This window comes from Staurois parvus, unplaced genomic scaffold (assembly GCF_062004578.1).
Source record: "Staurois parvus isolate SC_StPar_1 unplaced genomic scaffold, SC_StPar_1.0 ptg000287l, whole genome shotgun sequence".
Classification (NCBI taxonomy): domain Eukaryota; kingdom Metazoa; phylum Chordata; class Amphibia; order Anura; family Ranidae; genus Staurois; species Staurois parvus.
The window spans coordinates 24,367,985-24,387,866 of NW_028318083.1; the positions used below are offsets into that span (position 1 = coordinate 24,367,985).

The window sequence follows — 19,882 nt, forward strand, 5'->3', positions numbered from 1 at the left end:
GCACAAGGACTTATTCAAAGTTTGGAGGTGGTAGTAGGATCATAAATACCAACTTCAATATGCGCTGAGCCTTGATAAACAGGTACAACAAAAGGGCGTAGGGGGTCACTACACGGTTGAATTCCAATTCAAAACCATGAGGTGCGTGAAGACCATCACCAGAAACCCTATAGAATATGTGCTCACCTCATGGATGGGCATTTATAACAGGGGCCAATGAGGCTTTAGACTTTGCTAAAAGATCTCAAAAGGCCTTTGCAAGCAGAAATTCCATGGATTTACAAACACTCCTCAATAGGTGATCAGTGTGCTCAACATCAAACCTGGTCTCCAGTCAACAGCCTGTCTAAAAAAAGAACTTCATGGTCTCTGCACCTGGTGTGTACAACTCAATAGGGACCCAGCCCAGTGTCCTTGATGTTCTTGGATGCACCCCGGTCTCCCAAACATGGATTCCCAAATAAGGGGGCAGACATTAGAGAATAGCACTTTATGTAAAATGTTTATTAAAATCTTAAAGCCATGTAAACGCAACAACAGCAGAGAAAAATATCATATCCAATTGACATTGCAGATAACGCTCCAACTTGTTTGATTGTCAAGCTTAAAAAAAGCAGGGGACTTTTATCTGAAAGAAAGTGCCTTGTACACACAATTAGAAAAGCCTACAAAAAATACCACTTTCGAAGCAATCATACGATAATCTGATTGTTGCTACACAGCTTTTGTCCAAAATTATTTGAAGGAACAAGACCGAAAATTTTTCTTGTACAAAACCTTATGATATGATTTTCATTTAATTAGTACAGTGTTTGTCCAAAAATACAATACAAATACAATACATTACTTCACTTCTGAATTTTTTTTTGTACACAAATTTTCGTAACTTTAGTAACCTCTTCAGTTTCAATATGAGACTAGCGTGGTTAGAAGAAGAAAAAACAGATGATCATTCATCCAATATTTTTGTGTGTACAGGGCTCTAACTCATGATTGCTTTGAGTTTAGAGAGCTGCTGCTGCTGAGATTTAGCAGGAATAAAGAGGTGTCATATCTTACCAATGACTGACAAAATCAGACCAGGTTTAAATTTCTTAGGTGGAAGACAAGCTTGGCAGTCTAGACTTTTATCCATAAGTTGCCAAGAAAATCCAAAGGATAGTCAAAGTAGGGCAAACATTCAAAGAGTTGCCATGCGTTAATGTTGACTCAACAATTTTAGGTTAATTATCAGACTTAAACAATGGGCATTCTTACTGTGATGATTTTTGTCACTCATAAAATAAGAATACAGAAATGTAGAGCAAACGAGACCACAGAAATTTGCTGGTGTTGCTTAGTAATCAGATGTAGGTAAATAACTGCTTTGGTGCTTTCCACTTAAAGTATACCTGTAATGAAAAATAATATGTAAACTGTAAGAAAGAGTCAGGTACCTGTACATATATCCAGTGATGCCTCTAAATACCTTGTAGACCTCCCAAAATATGCAAATGTAAAATTCACTAAGCAAGTTGGCATTTTACCTTCTTCATTATATCAAGTAGGTTTTTATTAGCTAAGTGAGGTGTGGGAGTCCATAGGTGTTATTATTATTATTATTATTATTATTATACAAAATGTATATAGCTCCAACAGTTTTGGACACAAACTCTGAATTCCTAGTCACTATCTAGATTGCCACTGGTTTTTGGGGCTTCTGCTGTACTGGGGAAGATAAGGAGAATTTAGGCATCCTTTAAAGGTGCAATTTACCATTTCTTAGATGTGTTAGCCTGATTAGTTATCTTTTTCAGGCATTTTCCTTTATTTTCACCTGCTAACTCTTCAAATGACACTTGTTTTCCTTCTCTTTGTCTCCATTACATGGGGTAGGGGGTGAGATTAGTAGTTTACAGTAGATAGCTTGAACAGAAGATAACATTGTTGGATATGTCAGGTCAGTTCACAGAAAGTTACAAGGACACTACATTTCTGGCAAGATCAACAGGTAATTTCTGTGATTGCAGCCACCACACAGAAGAACTGGTAAGCTGCAACATATTAAATTTACGTTCTTTTGTTTAGATATCTTTTAAGCTCTGCTTGCAGTTTAAATTTCAAAATTTCTGTACAGATCTACCCTAAACCCCTAAACATGCTCCCAGGGGCGGACTGACAACTCATGGGGCCCCCGGGCAATAGGGGATCATGGGGCCCCTGTGTCCTTGCCCAAACTCAAAAAAGCCTATGAAAAAGGTACCAGGGGCATCTCATGGGGCCCCCTACTGACCCCCGGCCCTCAGGCAGTGCCTGAGTTTCCAAATGGTCACTCCGCCCCTGCATGCTGCCAAATGCTGTAGAAATCAGCTTGAGGTACAGATGGCTTGACACCCTTTGAGCCGGTACAACAAAGATAAAAATTTAGTATGGCTACTTCTTGCATTTTCTGTTACACTGTAATATTATTACAGATATTGGCAGGCTTTGTGAACACATACTGCACAGTTTTTTTGTTACATTTGAGGAAACAATGTGTATGTTTTCCTGTAGTGCCCTGCACTGGTTAGGCCTAATTTAGTTTTTAAAGATATTATATAGGACTGCGCTTCAGACTGGAGCTACTGTGTTTTCCCAGGGGGATAAAGGGGGGAGGGCACAGGTAGCCTCCCCTACCAATAAAACACAGTGATTATTGCTATCGACTATAGCCCCTGGCAATAATCACATGAAAAATCCGACAAGCTGGTTGTACCCAAGTCGTACAACAATTGAATTGGGTACAATCAGCATGCCTATAGATGGTTCGAATCTCGGCTGGTTCAGCAGAGATTTGAACCATCTCTGGCCAGCTCATTCAGCTCCATAAACACTTCTAGACTTGGCATTTGACTTGGCACGGACTACCTGCAAAATATCAGTAGCATCTAAAGTGTAAATGAGCCCTTATCTTCTTGTAGTGCTAGCCCTGTAGGAGCTGCTTGATGATGCTTGTCCTCTGGTGGTGCCTTAACCCTTTAAACTCCTGAAGTCTTCTGACACTCTGGGTTCAGACATATTCAGCACAGACAACAGCACTCCTCTAACTGATTAGAAGAACACAACACGGATTTAACACAGCAAATACTGTATTGAAAGAAGTTGAACAAATGGTTCAGGATAACATTTCAATAACTCACAAGTTAGTCTCAAAGAATCATTTAGGTAGGACACCAAGCATTTGATTAATACTAGCAATGCAATTATGAGAATAGGAATCTAAATGTATAGCTGACTATAGATATACAGATCAATGAATGTATAAACAAAGAGGGTGGTCAGGTGCAACACTGGTTTAAGGGGGAGAGACTTAGAAACAGGTCAGCCACCACTGGACCACTGAAACATTGAGCAAGTCTCCTGCTTTTATATCAGTGAAAAGTTGGAGTTCCCTTTGGGTAAATTCACAAACCGTCACTAATTATATAGGGGCAGCTCAGATAATTGGTGCAAGGTGGTGTCTTTGCTGGCACGACAGGTCATGTAAGTGAGAAGTAAATCTTTTGAGATCTGTAGTTCCCAATAAATGTATGACTGAAGTAATAAGGGTATTGGTTCCTTTAAAGCAGCAGGAATTAGGTATCTGCATGCAGTGTCTCTAAACAGTGAAGTGGCAGAATGAAGGGTTTTGCGCATTTGTCAGGATATGCTGTACAGGCTCTGTAATCTAGCTGAGATGAAGAATGGGCGCTTGGTTGGCTGACCATGTAGTGAAGTCAGCATCAGGGCCTGCTTTGCTGGTCTCAGGTTAAAGAACAGTAGAAACACTTGGTCTCACAAACTGTGCCCAGCAATGCAGATCTGCCATCTGGAGTGTTGCTGTTGTGGACTAGGCCACGACAGTGCGCTATCGCAGTGTGCAGGGCGGCAGCCCAACCATTCTGTAGAGAGTCTCGGGCCAAGAGAGTGAGCCCACCTCAAATATATAGGCTCTCCCACAAACCTTCATTTGGGCAGTTTGCTGGGGTGTGTAGTTTAGATAGAGCTCTGAAATACAGTGATGTTTGACTGCGGAACTACAAGTCCCAAGATCATCTGCTCTTGTCCAAGAAGAAAAACTCCCCTCCTTCACCTTTGTTCAAAATACCAGCAATCCTGGATATAAAAGGCTTCTTTCTAAACTGCACGGTACATAATATTTCAGAGATCATCTTACATGCCTGTTATTCAGTTTTTCTAGTTCAATACTAAGGCCAATGCTGAGTAAAAAACCAATAACTCATACCAACCAAGTTACTATAGACAGACCATTATAAGGCCGCCCATACATTATACAATTTTCCTTAGTTTTACCATACCTAAATACTTTCAATTTGTATGCTTTCATGCAGGCCCTTGGACTACATAGTTGAAGGTAAATCTAAAGGAATTTAAACAAGAAAATTGTGTAATGTATTGCCAGCTTTAGATTTCTGAGTGGTTGCTGTAGGTTAAGCCTAATACACATGGGCTGAATGTTGGGTGACAACGGCTGGTTCAATAGAAACTGGCCAACATTTGGCCCATGTGTATGGCAGCCGGTCTAACAAGCAGGCCATTCGGCTGGTTTCTGTCAAAGGGGCATGACCAAAGAAGGTCTGCTGATCGACTGAGCAGAATGTTGTGATGTAGGTGCCACCCCCCTTGTCAGAACACAATAGCACAGCAGGGGAGATCGCTGTACTAACTTTGGAAAGTTAGTAGAGCTGCTCTTCCTAAACTGACAGTCCTTTTTTTCGTTCAGCCCACTGGGTTGAACAAAAAACCTAGTAGTGTGATCTAGGCTTTAGGTTGCTGCAGGTTAGTATTTGTATTGTTAGATAAGATTACATGTCTCACAAAGAATCTTTCATAATGATTAAACAACCTTCATCTTTCAAAGAGATACTGTGATAACATTCACTCTTTCCTTTATTTACTTTATACAAGCTTTATTAGTCATCATACATACATTTAAAACAGTCCAAAACAAATCCAGTACAAATAATGTACCGGGAAAGGGTATTATACAACTTAATGCAACTCTTTATACAACAGTTCTATGTAATAGTTACATGTGATTGAATTTCTTGTGTTAAAATCATGTAGTGTCTGTACAAAAAATGACAGCTTGAATTAGTTATTTAATAAAAAAAGCTTGGAGTGAGAAATCTAACAATGATCCTTGTTTCTTTTCACATAAGAGTCTCGAAGAAACAAAGATCTTGCTTGTTTCATATGACATTACATAACCTTAATCTTCTCTGATTTAGACTGAATCTTTAAAATCCACAGTGTACAAGAACGTTTCATGAGCACTGTTAACTAACACCAGAGAACCAATTTATTCTAAATCTAACCTATTAATCACAACAAAGCTCAGTGCTCCTCAGTGCTTTCCATGAAGCTAGCACTGCAAGAACCGTTCAGAGGAACTAGTCATTAGGCCTATTATCAGACTGCTGGATCATCATGGCCACCGTTTCTCTACTTATGTATCACTGTTCAGTTTTTACATGGTATTTTTTCCTAGCCTATTTACTTTTTTCTGTTAGTCCAAAAGATCCTCCAGCTGGCGTTTTCCTATATGGTGGACAGTGGAAATACTTGACAGTACTTAATGTGGTAAGGATTCATTTTCATTTAATGGCTTCTTTATACATAGTATTTTGCAAATGTAAAAGTAGGATTTTCATTGATAGATAACCTATTGAGAAACTGCAACTGTGTGAAAGGGCTTGTTTTATCTGCTATCATTTTTACAACACAGAGATATGTAGATAGTGGCAAAGGAGTGATTAGTGCAGCCTTTCTCAAGCAGGGTTCTGTAAACCCAAGGGTTCCTCCAGAGTTTGCTAGGTGTTCTTTGAGCAATAAGCAATTTCTGTCTCTTAGATAAGTAACTGTTGACAATAAGGATCTTTTTAGCTATCTGTAGGGAGGGAATTCCTCCCATTGACCACAAATATAAGAAACAATCCTCGAATTGACTATGACACTAATTTATCATGGACTGTAGATATCGTAATTAGTAGGGGCTCCCTGAGATCGGAAAGTTATTTCAAGGGTTCCTGTGTGATAAAATGGTCAAGAAAGACTGGATTATTGTGTCTTCTTATACTTTCACTGCCCTTTTATATCCATTTATTAAATGCATACCAAATCTATTTTCACGAAAACTATAAAGATCTACACTTCTGCAAGTTACTGAAGGCTCATTCTACCCAAAATGGTATATAGGTTATATATCGGTTATAGGTGCGACCTGCTGGCCATTGTCAGCCCCTGGCTTCTTATCTCTCCATTCTTTCTACAGCAAGATCTGTTTGTCAAATTTATTATTCTGTTTCAGTCTTGGAATTTTGAGTGCAACTACTAACATTTCTGGGTTTTAGTACCTCCTATAGTGTTTTACGTAAATAAAAAATCCAACAGGGAAAGTAGGAGCCCTCATTGTTGCTGAAGCAGACAAACAGACCATGCTCAGATATTGCTTTTTGCATTCTTTACCTTGTGGTCACTTCATTTTTTTATTGGTATCTGCACATAAAAAGCCTCTGGATGTACAGTGAACAGCAGCCACGCACAGTGCTACACCCAGTAACTGCAACAGAGATGCCATGCTTGCAAATACGTCCTATAGGATAACTGCCCAGACAAAATCAGAATTAGAAAAAGCTTTAGATACAAATGTAAAGTAGTAATGAGAAAAGCCTTGGATGATTTAAATTAAAGAAAATAATGAAATACTGTATATGCATGGGAAACAACTTTGTTTTATTTCTTAATTTTCTAGCTTATAATTTCATATAAAATGTGAAAATATTCAATAGGTAATAGATCAACTGACAGATGTAGATAAGATATTAGTTTCACTGTTTAGTTGTATTAAAAAATGTAATGAGAAAAATATAGTGCAGTAAACCAATACTGAAATGAAAGCTTTTACATACAGCTAGTGTGAATACCTTAAATTCATGTTTTTATTAGCTTCTTGCAATCCCCTGTGTGTCAGTAATCAAACCGGCAATATCAGATACAAAGTTCTTGTGCAGTGCACAATGCTGTTACTCTAACACTCTGGACATGTTTACAGGAATGGAGCGCACAGAGATGTGCATTGTGTTCTGCTCTTTCATTGTGCAATAAGCTGTGTAGCCATGGGTAGGTTAGTTCTTAACTGTGACAAAGAAAGTGATGTCTCCTCTTTGCTGTTCAGTGTGACAGAGGTGTGTGAATATAAAAAGTGGCTCCTCACAGTCACAATTATTTCTTATTAACAGACACAGCTCTTCTCATTCTTGACCATAGGGTATAGCGCCACCTAAAGGAGTAGGACACTGAAAAAGAAAAAGAAAAGAACACAGTACTGCCTATGGGCAGTCCTAGCTGGTATAAACACCCTCTCTATAGGCAAGTCTATTATTTCTGCCTAGTGTTTCAGGAGTGAGGATCTAGTTCCCTGTTGGACCTGTGGTTCCATAGTTTTTTTCCTCTTTTTCTTTGTTTCTGGGATTTGTTCCTGCTGATATCTTCAGTCAACAGCCATGCTGTGCAGCAGGCTGGATAATCTAGGTCCAGTAGTCACCACAGCATGGCCAATGAGTGCACACAGATCTTTAGCTTCATTGCGGCAGCCCCATCTTGGACCAGGGTGGCCAACATGATAAATGTCTTACGGGAGCACATATGACCGGGCAACTGCCGTTTGTGTTACAGTGCAACCCTGGCTGACAGTTCCCCCACTGGTGGGAGGCAGATCTGTCTTGGGAGTGTTAACCACAAACTTCCATGGATCAGTAAGTAGATTCCCACTCCCCAGGAAGCAGTACTGGGCTCTGGTACTCCCTGGGTTGGTTGGTCTTATAGGGTTCACCCCCCCCTCCAGGCCTGTCTGCCTACAAATGCTGCCCCCCTCCTCTGGCACTATCACCCTCCTAGTGGGCATTGCTATATGGGGTATAGTGCGGGTACCTGCAGGTTAAGGATTCCTCCTCCTTGGCTCTGGTTGGTGGTTCCTGGCAGCGGGGTGTGGCTGTCTGACTTTTGGAGACATGTGACTGCCACGTGCCCTGGGTTCCTGGTGGCCATTTTCCCCAGAGTGTGACTGCCATTTTTGCTCTGGCCATGTATGTGTATTGCAGTTGCCATTTTCCTGGGGATTGACAGGTGGCGATTTTGGCATGGTCCTTTCCACATAGGCTTGGGTTACTGTATGGATGACCTCACTCAGCCATCTGCAATTTAACTGGGAATTTCTTCTGACATTTTTCTTTAGCAATTTTCTTTAGCCTAAACTAGAGGGGGGCATATGCTCCAGGTGCCACATTGATAGGGGAGCCACCATCCCAATGCTCCACACTGCACACTTGGACAGGAGAAGCGGCGGAGGTGGCCTTTACTAGAACTGATGGGCTGAATTTTCCTTCTGCAGCCGCTGAAAGCTCGGTTCTAGTAAATGCTACCCCCGTCGCTCAGCCTGTCCAGATGTGGACTTTGGAGCATGGGGACGATGGCGCCCCTGTCAATCCTATGTGCACTACCTTGTGGCACCCAAAAGTGTCTCAGGCCTTTTACAATCCTATAGTGTATAGCATAGATGCCAACCTCCTGCAGCATTTTTTACTGACAAAACATGGAAAATGTACTAACAGCACATTTTTCACTGGCAACCTGAAAAATTACATTAAAATCTAAGATAATCAATATATAAAGAGTATAAACACAATATGGAAACACTAACAATACCCATAACAAGTAATTTGATTGGTTTACACTTACAAAAGTCAACACAATATTACTAATTATCAGCCCCTGATATTTACAGGCAGTTAAAAAAATCAGAGACAGAGACCCCTGGTGGATGCAAGAGACATGCTAGTAGTGCCATGGGTCAGTATTGTCTCATTTATGTTTTTCTTCCCCTCAAGCTCCTTCGTCATTAAAGGGATTCTGGTCATTCTGGTCACTCCGGACTGGCTTCGACTACAATGGAAAACCAATGTGGTGAGGCTGGCCACAGACATTTCCTGGCAGCTGTCACTTGGGGAAGATCTTCTGCCCCAAGGGCTGGTCTTCCACCCTGCTTTATAGTCTCTGGATTGGAAGGCATAGCTATTGAAAGCAAGGTTCTAAGAGACAGAGTGTTGTGGGGTTCAGTGATCCCTGCAATCTTGAAAGTTATGTATTGGAAGATTTATCATTGCACCTGGAAGTCTTATGATGCCCTGGAAATCTTTCAGTGACCCTTGGTCATGGACTCCTTGATTGCTACCTTCATCCAAGGGATTCACCATATGGCACCCCTGTGCATTCACCGACCTGAACTTGGTTGTGTTGGTCCTCTAGAAGCCTCCCTGTAAGAGCATTCGGGATATTCCCCTATTTACGGTATCTCAGAAAGTCACCTTTTTGGTCGCCATCACTTCTGCACAGCGGATGTCGGAGCTTAACCTGTAAGTCTTCCTATTTGGTCTAACACAAGGTTAGGGTGGTTCTCCATTCATGTCCCTCCTTCCTTCCATAGGTGGTCTTGGATTTCCACCTCAATGGGGACATTGTCCAGCCTTCTCTCTGTCCATGGCCTTCATATCTTAAAGAGGCCGAACTATACTCCTTGGATGTGGTTTGGGTCATTTGTGTATACCTGTCTGCTAGGGCTTTCAGAGGTCGGATTCTCTTTTTGTGATCACGGACTTTCCATGAAAAGGCCTGGTGGCCTCCTCTGCCACTGTTTTCCAAAGGATTTGGCAGATGATTGTTCAAGTGTATGCCATTAAGGGTTCGGCTCCCCTCTTCCCGGCACTCTCCACCAGGAGAATTTGTGCCTCTTGAGCATTCTGACATCAGGCGCCTGCATCTCACATTTGCATAGTTGCTACTCGGGCACACTTTTACCAAATTTTACAAAGTTGATGTATTTGCATCTTTGGATGCTTGCTTTGGCCTCGAGGTTATGCGTCCGCTGTTTAAGGTTCTTGTTTCCCCTTTTGTCTGCACACCCCTCATTGAGGCACAGCTTTGGGATGTCCCTATGGTCAATGAGTTCATTGGTGCACGCAGCACCTACCCCTCTATTTGCTTCTTTTACTTTTCTTTTACTGGTTTTTGACTTACCGGCTTGTCCATAGCAGAGAGGGGGTTTATACCAGCTAGAACTGCTCATAGCCAGTGCTGTGTTCTTTTCTGCGTAGTGTCCTACTCCTATAGGTGATGCTATAAAACCCTATGGTCAAGAATGAGAAGAGCTGTGTCAATGCATTCAGAGAAAAGGATTTTATGGTGAGTATCAAAAAATCCTGTTTTTAGTAGGTAAAACTATCCACATGCATATATTTTGGTGATATATTCAACTTTTTTGCCGAAGTTCAACTTTAATTCTAATCTAGTTCATAGAAGGGATGGAAACTGATGGAAACAGAGATTAAATGTGCTATAGTATTGCAGTATTCATATTTGTTTAATCATTACCATAGTAACATTAAATATAGACAAATACAGGTATATACTGTTTAATTATTGTTATCAAATATTTAAAGCTGAACTCCAGGTTGGTTATGTAAAAAAAAAATCATTATATCTATTTAAAAGCTGAATTCTGGGATAAAAAAAATATCTTGCAGTAACCCCCACCCCCACACTGCAAATGTTACATGCTGGTTAAGTCTAGGGGGTGGAGGAAAACGCTGTAATGCTTATCCTATTCTTTGCTACCCTTGGCCATTGACGCTCTTCTCTGCTTCAGCCTCACTGCAAGGATTTTTTCCTGCCTGGAGTGAGGCTTTAAATGCAGGTATGCACCCTGAATTTAATTTGATTATAGTATCTTGTTATCCCTGTACAGCAGTACAGCAGGAGAGCAAGTGGAAACATGGAGGTTAATCACGTGTGCTTCATGCACATGTACTGGCAAGGAGCCTGCTGACAGGGAAAGAAAGCAGAATGATTACCTTGTCACGCACTTGCTGCTCCTTCCTTGTCAAGTCACAAGCAGGGAAAATGGATGTGACCTAGTTGTGTTGCTTAATAGCAGCAAAAAATGTCAGCTCATTAGTCTGGCTATGCTGTGTGACAGGGCAGTGTAAATTTCAGATTGAAATGGTAAGAAATACTAATTCTCTGGCAAGTACAACAGCTCCCATATATGCACTTCAACCATGTATTTAGCTGTTTGCCTGGAATTCAGATTTACAATACAGTGCCAGTTTTTTCAGCTTAATATGAACATATGCTTTTTATACCAGTTAAGCACTTGAATGGTTATTTTTTTCTGCTACTTTTTTTCTTTTATTCATAAAAAATTAAAAAGTCAGATTCTACACTATTGACGGTGGATCCCCATAGAGAATGGTTGCAAGTTGTAAACTTGATTCTTCCCCTAATTTGGTACACTTGCAAATAAATGTGCTCATCAAATATGTGACGTATGTGCAATGAATACCAAAGAATAATATTTGGGGATTACCCAACCTTACAAATGTGCAGGTCAATCTCACTGCAAACTTTGCTTATTGGTAAATAGAGTGAATGCCCTCCCCTCCAGTGTATGTATAATTCAAACACTTTGTTCTAATTTATATTTTTATTCACATTCTCAATCAATGTTACAGAAAACACATTTGTGCCTGCTCATTTAAAGGTAAAAATGTAGAAGGGATGTGTTATAATACTGTACCAATTGCCCACTCTCCTGTCTGATGGCAAAATATGATAACCACGTAATGCACAGGACCTGAGTTGACTTCTCAATATTTATGTTGGTTTCTATGTTCTAAGATGATATATACACTATGTTGCCAAAAGTATTGGGCCAGCCCTCCAAATCATTGGATTCAGGTGTGCCAATCACCTCCATGACCACAGGTGTTTAAAATCAAGCACCTAGGCATGCAGACTGCTTCTACAAACATTTGTGAAAGAATGGGTCACTCTCGGGAGCTCAGTGAATTCAAGCGTGGTACCGTGATAGATTGCCACCTGTGTAATCCGTGACATTTCCTTGCTACTAAATATTCCATGGTCAGCTGTTAGTGGTATTATAACAAAGTGGGAGCAACTGGGAACAACAGCAACTCAGCCAAAAAGTGGTAGGCCACGTAAAATGACAGAGCGTGGTCAGCGCATGCAGACATGAAACAACTGTCTGCAGAGTCAATAGCTAAAGACCTTCAAACTTCATGTGGCCTTCAGATTAGCACAACAGTGCTTAGAGAGCTTCATGGAATGGGTTTCCATGGCTGAGCAGCTGCATTCAAGCCTTACATCACCAAGTACAATGCAAACCATCGATACAGTAGTATAAAGCATGCTGCCACTGGACTCTACATCAGTGGAGACGTGTTCTCTGGAGTGACCAATCACATTTCTCTGTCTATCAATCCGATGGACGTGTTTGGGTTTGGCGATTGCCAGGATATTGGTACTTGCCTTACTGCATTGTGCCAAGCGTAAAGTTTGGTGGAGCGGGGATTATGGTGTGGGGTTGTTTTTCTGGGGTTGGGCTTGGCCCTTTAGTTCTAGTGAAGGGAACTCTTAAGGTGTCAGCATATGACTGTGCACCAGTGCACAATGCAAGGTCCATAAAGACATGGATCAGGGAGTTTGGGGTGGAGGAACATGACTGTCCTGACCTCAACCCGATAGAACACATTGGGATACATTAGAGGGGAGGTGCAAGCCAGGCCTTCTTGTCCAACATTAGTGCCTGACCACACAAATGCGCTTCTGAAATAATGGTCAAACATTCCCATAGACACACTCCTAAACATTGTGGACAGCCTTCCTAGAAGAGTTGAATCTGTTATAGCTGCAAAGGGTGAGCCAACTCAATAATGAACCCTATGGACTAAGACTGGGATGCCATTAAAGTTTATGTGCGTGTAAAGGCAGGCGTCCCAATACGTTTGGCAATATAGTGTATTTTTTAAGGCAAGGATTTAGATGCACTCATATAATTTAAATAGTGTCTTAAAATGCATCTCTAGACACAAAATTTGTTGTTTGCTTTAGGAATACAATGCAATGGGTAGGCCCTTTATACCTTTTTCGGAAATTGAGAGAAAATCTCTCCAAAACAGAAAAAAATGATGACATCCTCTGTTATACTGTTTTTATCAGAGCATAGGTCCCCATTGGAAACTGTCCCCCTCATTCTCTTCTTGTGTGAGCTGTAAAATTTTGGATTTCCTATCACTTTCTGTTCTGGTGACAATGGCGGCTAGGACAAACAGAGAGGAAGAAACTAACCAGTGAGAATTGAAATCTGACAGGGGCTAAACACATACAAACTGAAAAGCACCACCACGTTTTTGTGATGAAGATGATGACGACTGATTACAATGATATTTATGTTTATGATGATGATTTTTATTATTATGAGCATTACTAATCAAATAAATAAAATGGTTTAATCAATCATGCACTAGATACTGATTAACGTATAGTAAATTACTTAACTACTGTATAATCAGTAGGACTATGAAAAAATGACCTTCTGGTTTTGCAATTACATGTAATATATTTATATGTCTTAGGTTTTGCAGACACTATTTTATGCTGTCTCCTTTTTGACGGATCTCCTGCTTCCAATAAGAGGAATTAAATTAGTAAAGTTTGTTATCTATTGCAGAGACCTTCTCTTCTCTGTTCTGGCTTTTCCAGCATCAACTGTAAGTTTAAATCTTATAAAGTGTAAACTGTTCTCCTGGTGGGATTAGCGTCAGTGTCAATCAAAATGCAGTCAACTGTGCTTGTGTACTGATATCTTGATTTGTCACTGAGAACCTCTCGCTTATCACTCCAAGTCAATAAGAAAAGTTACTGCTGAAATTTCTTTCCCGATAACAGGAAAAAGAAAGATGAATTTGTGACAAGCACACATTTAAAGTGTACTTGTGGCAGTTTCCATCATGGTAAACTAACCGCCAACTGCACAGCAGTGGTGTAGCTCTGGTCAGAAGGCAACTCACTTCTTCAACTGAACGTTTGTGCATCTGAAAGCCACTGCATACAGTCCAGGTCTAGTTTACTATGGTGGAAGATGCCTTGAAAAAGGGCATTTTACTCACCATAGGTAGCTGCCATCCTTGCCTCCATCTAGTTTTGCTTTAACACATACTGAAGTCTTTAAAATTACTTACATCTTTGTAGTGCCCTTACTCATACACACACATTAAGATCATTTTTGAGTAGCGTGCTAACATGAAAATGTCCTGTTACCAAAAGCAACTATATAAAATCCTTGTCTTATTTCAAACTTGAATGGCAGGCATGGTATTGAAAGCTGATTTTTACTATTGAAAGTTTTACTGTTAAAAGGCTTTGTACCAGGGGCAGATTGACAACTCAAGGGGCCCCCGGGCAATAGGGGATCATGGGGCCCCTGTATCCTTGCCCAAACTCAAAAAAGTCTATGAAAAAGGTACCAGGGGCATCTCATGGGGCCCCCTACTGACCCCAGGCCCTCGGGCAGTGCCCTAGTTTCCCAATGGTCAGTCTGCCCCTGCTTTGTACATAAGCTCAATTTTTGCATAATTATATTGCTGTAAAATGTTGAATGGTAAAACTATAAAAAAGATACAACAAGGGGGAGATTTACTAAAACGGATGCAGTCAGAATCTGGTGCAGCTGTCCATGGTAGCCAATGAGGAAAGAACAAAGAGAGGGCGCACAGGCCTAGTGCATTACCATAAAAAATGTTTAATAAGAAATAAAATAGGTGTTGTACTCACAAACGACAATAAAGTCAAGGCACATCATAAAAGAACAGCTGGGTCAACACTGTGCTGAGTAACAGTCCGTAATGGGGAATGTAGACATCCAATAGGCTGACACGTTTCAAGGACTTGCCTCTTCCTCAGAGCGGTGTTGACCCAGCTCTTCTTTTATGACGTGCCTTGACTTTATTGTCATTTGTGAGTAAAACACCTATTTTATTTCTTATTAAACATTTTTTATGGTAATGCACTAGGCCTGTGCGCCCTCTCTTTGTTCTTTCCTCATTCAGTATATTTGGATTCCCCTGGTCTGTTGAGGGCAGCAAGGTGTGCATGTTCCAGGACATTCTTAATGTGGTTGTAGCATCGAGTCCATCCCCAAGCGCAAGAGCATTTGTGTTTGCTGGTTCATTGTCCATGGTAGCCAATCAGCTTCTAAGTTCAGGTTTTTCAATTAAGCTTTGAAACTGGAAGCTGATTGTTTGCAGAATTGCTTTAGATTTTACACTCTCCAGTCTAAGTCAATGACCCCCATAATCTATTTTTTTTTCATAAAAATACTGTATCAGTTGTAATAATTTCATGGCTGATCAATGTAGGTACAAAAACTTAACCCCAATATTCCCACCACATTGATTTTATGCTATGATTTAACCACTTCCCGACCACCCTAAAGCAGAACTACTGCTACAGGGCGGCAGGGCTGCGCAAAATCACATATATATATGTGATTTGTATTTCCAGGTAGGGGGCGTGCGCACCACACTGCCCACTCGGCCATTGGCGGCTACAGCTGTCGATCACTGGATCCCGGTCGGATATTCTCCGCTGGCACCCTACGATCACTAAGGAACACTGACAGAGGAGAGGTCTGTATGTAAACAATACAGATCTCTCCCATGTCAGCACCAGCATGCTGCTTTGTAATGCTCTGCATAGCAGAGTAATACAAAGCAGTGTGCTTAATCAGTAAAGCACACACAGCACAGAGTTAACCCTTTGAGTACAGTGTCAGTGCTTTTTATTAGCACTGGTCACTGTATTAGTGTCAGTGGGATGTCAGTGGCAGCTATTCAGTTCCCCTCCAGTGTCAGAATGCCTGCCGCTGTCCCTCTATAAGTCGCTGATCTCCACCATTGCTAGTATTAAAAATAAATTTCCAGTATATATGCCGCCATTTGTAGATGCTTTAACTTTTATGTAAACCAATTAATTTACACGTATTGAGATTTTTTTTTAACAAAGACATTTAGCCAAATACATTTTGGCCTAAATTTATGATGAAATTTTATTTTTTTATTTTTTATTGAATATGTTTTATAGCAAAAAGTAAAAAATATTGGGTTTTTTTTCAAAATGATCGGCCTTTTTTTGTTTATAGTGTAAAAAATTATAAATGCACAGGCGATCAAATACCACTGAAAGAAAGCTCCATTTGTGGGAAAAAAGGACACAAATTTAATTTGGGTGCAGCGTTGCATGACTGCACAATTGTCAGTTAAAGTAACGCAGTGCCGTTTTGCAAAAAAGGCCCTGGTCAGGAAGGGGGGTAAATCCTCTGGAGGGCAAGTGGTTAAGTATTACATTTTGAACATACAGCATAATCTGCAGAGCATTACAGAGTATAAAAAGCTATTATTATTAATTTATATTGCCAGCATGTTTCAGTGTCCCCCCCCTTCCTCAGCTTCAGCAACATGCTGCACCAGGCACCCATCTATGAGTGGTAGTATTGCAAAACAGACAAGGCTAATGTATATTATATATGTGTTAGGTTCATACTTTTCATTTAATGCAGGACATTTTAGATATGTTTTAAATTCAGTACCACTGATCCCTGGAAGGTGTTTCTCAAAAAACTGCAACAAAAATACAGCACCTGGATCTTTAAAAATGAGTCAGACTTTTGATAAGTATGATACTGCCAGTGTCCACATTTATCAACCACAGGAAGAATTGTTAGAACGTCTTTTTGATATAACTGTCAATGTAAGGCTGTCAGCATCTGTCACTGTCAATATATATGTAGGACTTTCATTGTCAGCTTATCTGTAATTATTTCTATCTATGTCAAGTTACATTTTTGCTAAGTTAGTACTCATTTCATTGCCAGGTTCTACCAGATATATATATATATATATATATATATATATATATAAATATTTGGTTTTTTTTCCCCTAGTTATTCTAATTATTGTTGGTAAATATTTGTCGACTAACACTTAGCCTGAAATAAAATGATATGAAAGGTCACCTCAGTTATGCTACACTTGTATTGGCAAACAGAAACACAAGAACTATGGCTTCATGCATTTATAATGACATAAAACTATGCAGTGTTTTATAATATACTGATGTTTCACAGACGCAGTTCATGATCCCATATATCTTCAACTGAGCCTAATCCAACATTGATTTTGGCAAACTCCTGTTCTTGAAGGCTGTAATAGCACTGTAATTGCACAGGAGCAATCAATAATTGTGCACTGACTTTTTATTAATTTTTAGTCCAATATATGACATTGAATAACATTCACATTTGCCCATTTTCAAAGCTCATAAACTGGTTTATATTGTGAAAGCTGAAAGTATTAACTGTCCGTCTCATACATGATTCTTTCTTTGATTGCAGTTTGTGTTTTTATCCTTCTGGGCATTGTATACATATGACAGGCAGTTGGTCTACCCCGAAGGTCTGGATAAAGTCATTCCACTATGGCTGAACCATGCTGTGGTAAGTTAGCTAAAGGCTAAGAGGAAATTTTACAGCATGCTATTGTTGTTTTATTCTATTTCCAGTCAAGGGAATCTTACATTGAATAACAATGGATTGAATGGATGTTTAGTTCATTCTCTGTAATGTACATACAGTATATAGGAGTTCTGCTCACAGACAGCAGAGTACTTGTCCTTGTGATGGCGCTTCCAGTTTTAACAAAGACAACTTACTGTACAAATATTTTGTAATGATCTCTTTTAGTCTTGTTAAAATGACAAAACTGTGCAGTTATTGTATACTCTAAAGCAGTGTTTCTTAACCTTTTTTCAGTTAAGGCACCCTGTAAAATTATGTAAAGTCCCAAGGCACCCTTTAAAATTATGGACAGTCTTTTAAGGCACCCCTTTCTAAAATGGGGCGCCTCAAAACTGTCCATAATTTTAAAAGGGCACCCCATTCTAAAATGTGAAACTGTTCTTATAATTTTATATAATGCAGCAACATCCACACATGTATGACGCCCAACATTAGAGGTGATTTATTCTACCAAAGCAAATACACTTTTGTACACTGGTACTGACTAGTATTCCAATGTTTCTCTTCTCCCTCAGTTTTGCACCATCACTGAGCTAATGTGACCCAAGCACTGATGGAGAGGGGCAGGGGAGGGACAAACTAGGATTCTGTGCAGGCAGCTGCCATCCTCCTTTTCAACTGATGATGGCAATGGTGGTTGGAAGGTCATAATGGTGCACAATGAAAACCTGTGGCTCTGTGTAACTAAAAGACTGGCTTGTTCTACCTGCTATCTATTTGTAGACATTTTGCCACGGCACCCCTGGAGAAACCTCAAGGCACCACAGGGTGCCTAGGCACCCTGGTTGAGAAAGACTGCTCTAAAGAAACCTAACATTATTTGAAAGCTTGCATCTTTTTTTAACTTAAGGTCCCGTTCACATAAGGTGATTTTAAATCGCAGACAGAATCACTGTGATGCTGCTCACAATTCAATATCACGGCAGAATGCGTGACACACATGTGGGTGCCATTATTCTTAATACCAGCCCAAACTTGGTGTGATTTTGCCACAATCATTGCACAGCAATTGTTACGAAAAAAATGCAAGGTTAAATATTGTGTTAAGCTTGTTGCCCAAAAAGGAGCAGGAGCTTCTTTTTGGTGACAAATGCGCATAGGGCAGCCCATTGAAGTGAATGGGCTTTCCTATGCAAATTACATGTTTCCACTTGTAGATCGTGCTTTAAAAATTGCTAGCAGGAACTCTCGCTCCTGCTAAGCGAGGTGTGAATAGGGCCTTGAGCCTGGGTTCACACTGATGTGGTCTGGAATTCGCAGTGTTTTCTGTGAGAATTCTGCACCGCATGAGAATCGCACCCTGTTCATGCGAAGTGCTGCGGGTGTGTATATTAAGTTAACAACACCCCGAAATGGGTCCGCAAAATGCAGTGCGATGTGGAGAATCGGATCACATAGGTGTCAATACCCATGTGATCCGATTCTAGTGCGGACCCAAAAAAGGGTCCTGCACCTTTTTGGTGAGGATGCGGTGCGATTTGAGCCATACATAATGTATGGCTCAAATCGCACTGCACACAATTTGCATGTGATTTGACCAGGAATGCGGTGCATTTCTGTGCGAATCGCATGCAATGTACCGAGTGTGAACCTAGCCTAAGCGTATGTAAACCCTAACAAAAATGTTTTCTTATTCGCTAGTCTGTTAGATATACTACTGATTTTGTTACATCTGATTCATAATGACAAAGCTGATAACTTGCTATACTCTTTGCTTCTGCACACTGTTATCATTTAGCAATGTCCCCATCTATTCCCTCACTGTGGACTACAGAAAACCTCCCCCTACATTGTGCAGAAGAAGGGGGGGTATCTTGTGCTTCAAATACACTTTGTCTTTTTAGGACAACACTTCTTCTCCCTACATACAATACAGTAGGTAAGCGCCGTCACCCTCAGACAATAACTGCAATAACTGATGCTGGCATGATCACTAGGTGAAAAAAAAAAGGGGGGGGGGCTTAATAAAAAAAAAATCCATCACTTTTTGTCCTGTAGACACAACAAGAAGTGAAGAGAAAGTCTCTGAATTTTGGGAAAACTGTCCTTAGCTGTCACAAATAACCTTGCGATTTCAGTTGCAGAGGCAAATAGAGAAAGTGCATCTCTTGAGCAGGGGAAAAGCAGCAATAAAAACCTGACAGAATTTCCAACCCATCACCACTCAATCCAAGACTAAAATAAAATGTTTAGGCTTTAGGTACCAGGCCATTTTCCACTTTATAGTGCTATGATAGTTTAATGTAATTACTCAGTCATGCAACACTATTGTCTAATTAAATTTATGTCATTTTATGAGAGCAAGAGCTTTCTTTTGGTGATATTTAATAGCCCCTTTTTTAATATTTATATTGTATTGTATATAAGGTGTGACTA

At 40.3% G+C, this 19,882-nt stretch overlaps 1 protein-coding gene across 2 annotated transcripts in view; it reads left to right on the forward strand.

Moving 5' to 3' along the window:
* Positions 1 to 5,283: 5,283 nt before the first annotated feature.
* ADTRP (androgen dependent TFPI regulating protein) overlaps positions 5,284 to 19,882 on the forward strand; it is a 54,491-nt gene continuing 39,892 nt past the window's right edge. For both annotated transcript variants that reach the window (XM_089682162.1, XM_089682163.1), the window contains exons 1-3: positions 5,284 to 5,601; positions 13,509 to 13,643; positions 17,324 to 17,425. In XM_089682162.1, the coding sequence (XP_089538288.1) occupies positions 5,449 to 5,601; positions 13,509 to 13,643; positions 17,324 to 17,425 (390 nt within the window). In that variant the 5' untranslated portion in view covers positions 5,284 to 5,448. The remainder of the gene's footprint in view (positions 5,602 to 13,508; positions 13,644 to 17,323; positions 17,426 to 19,882) is intronic.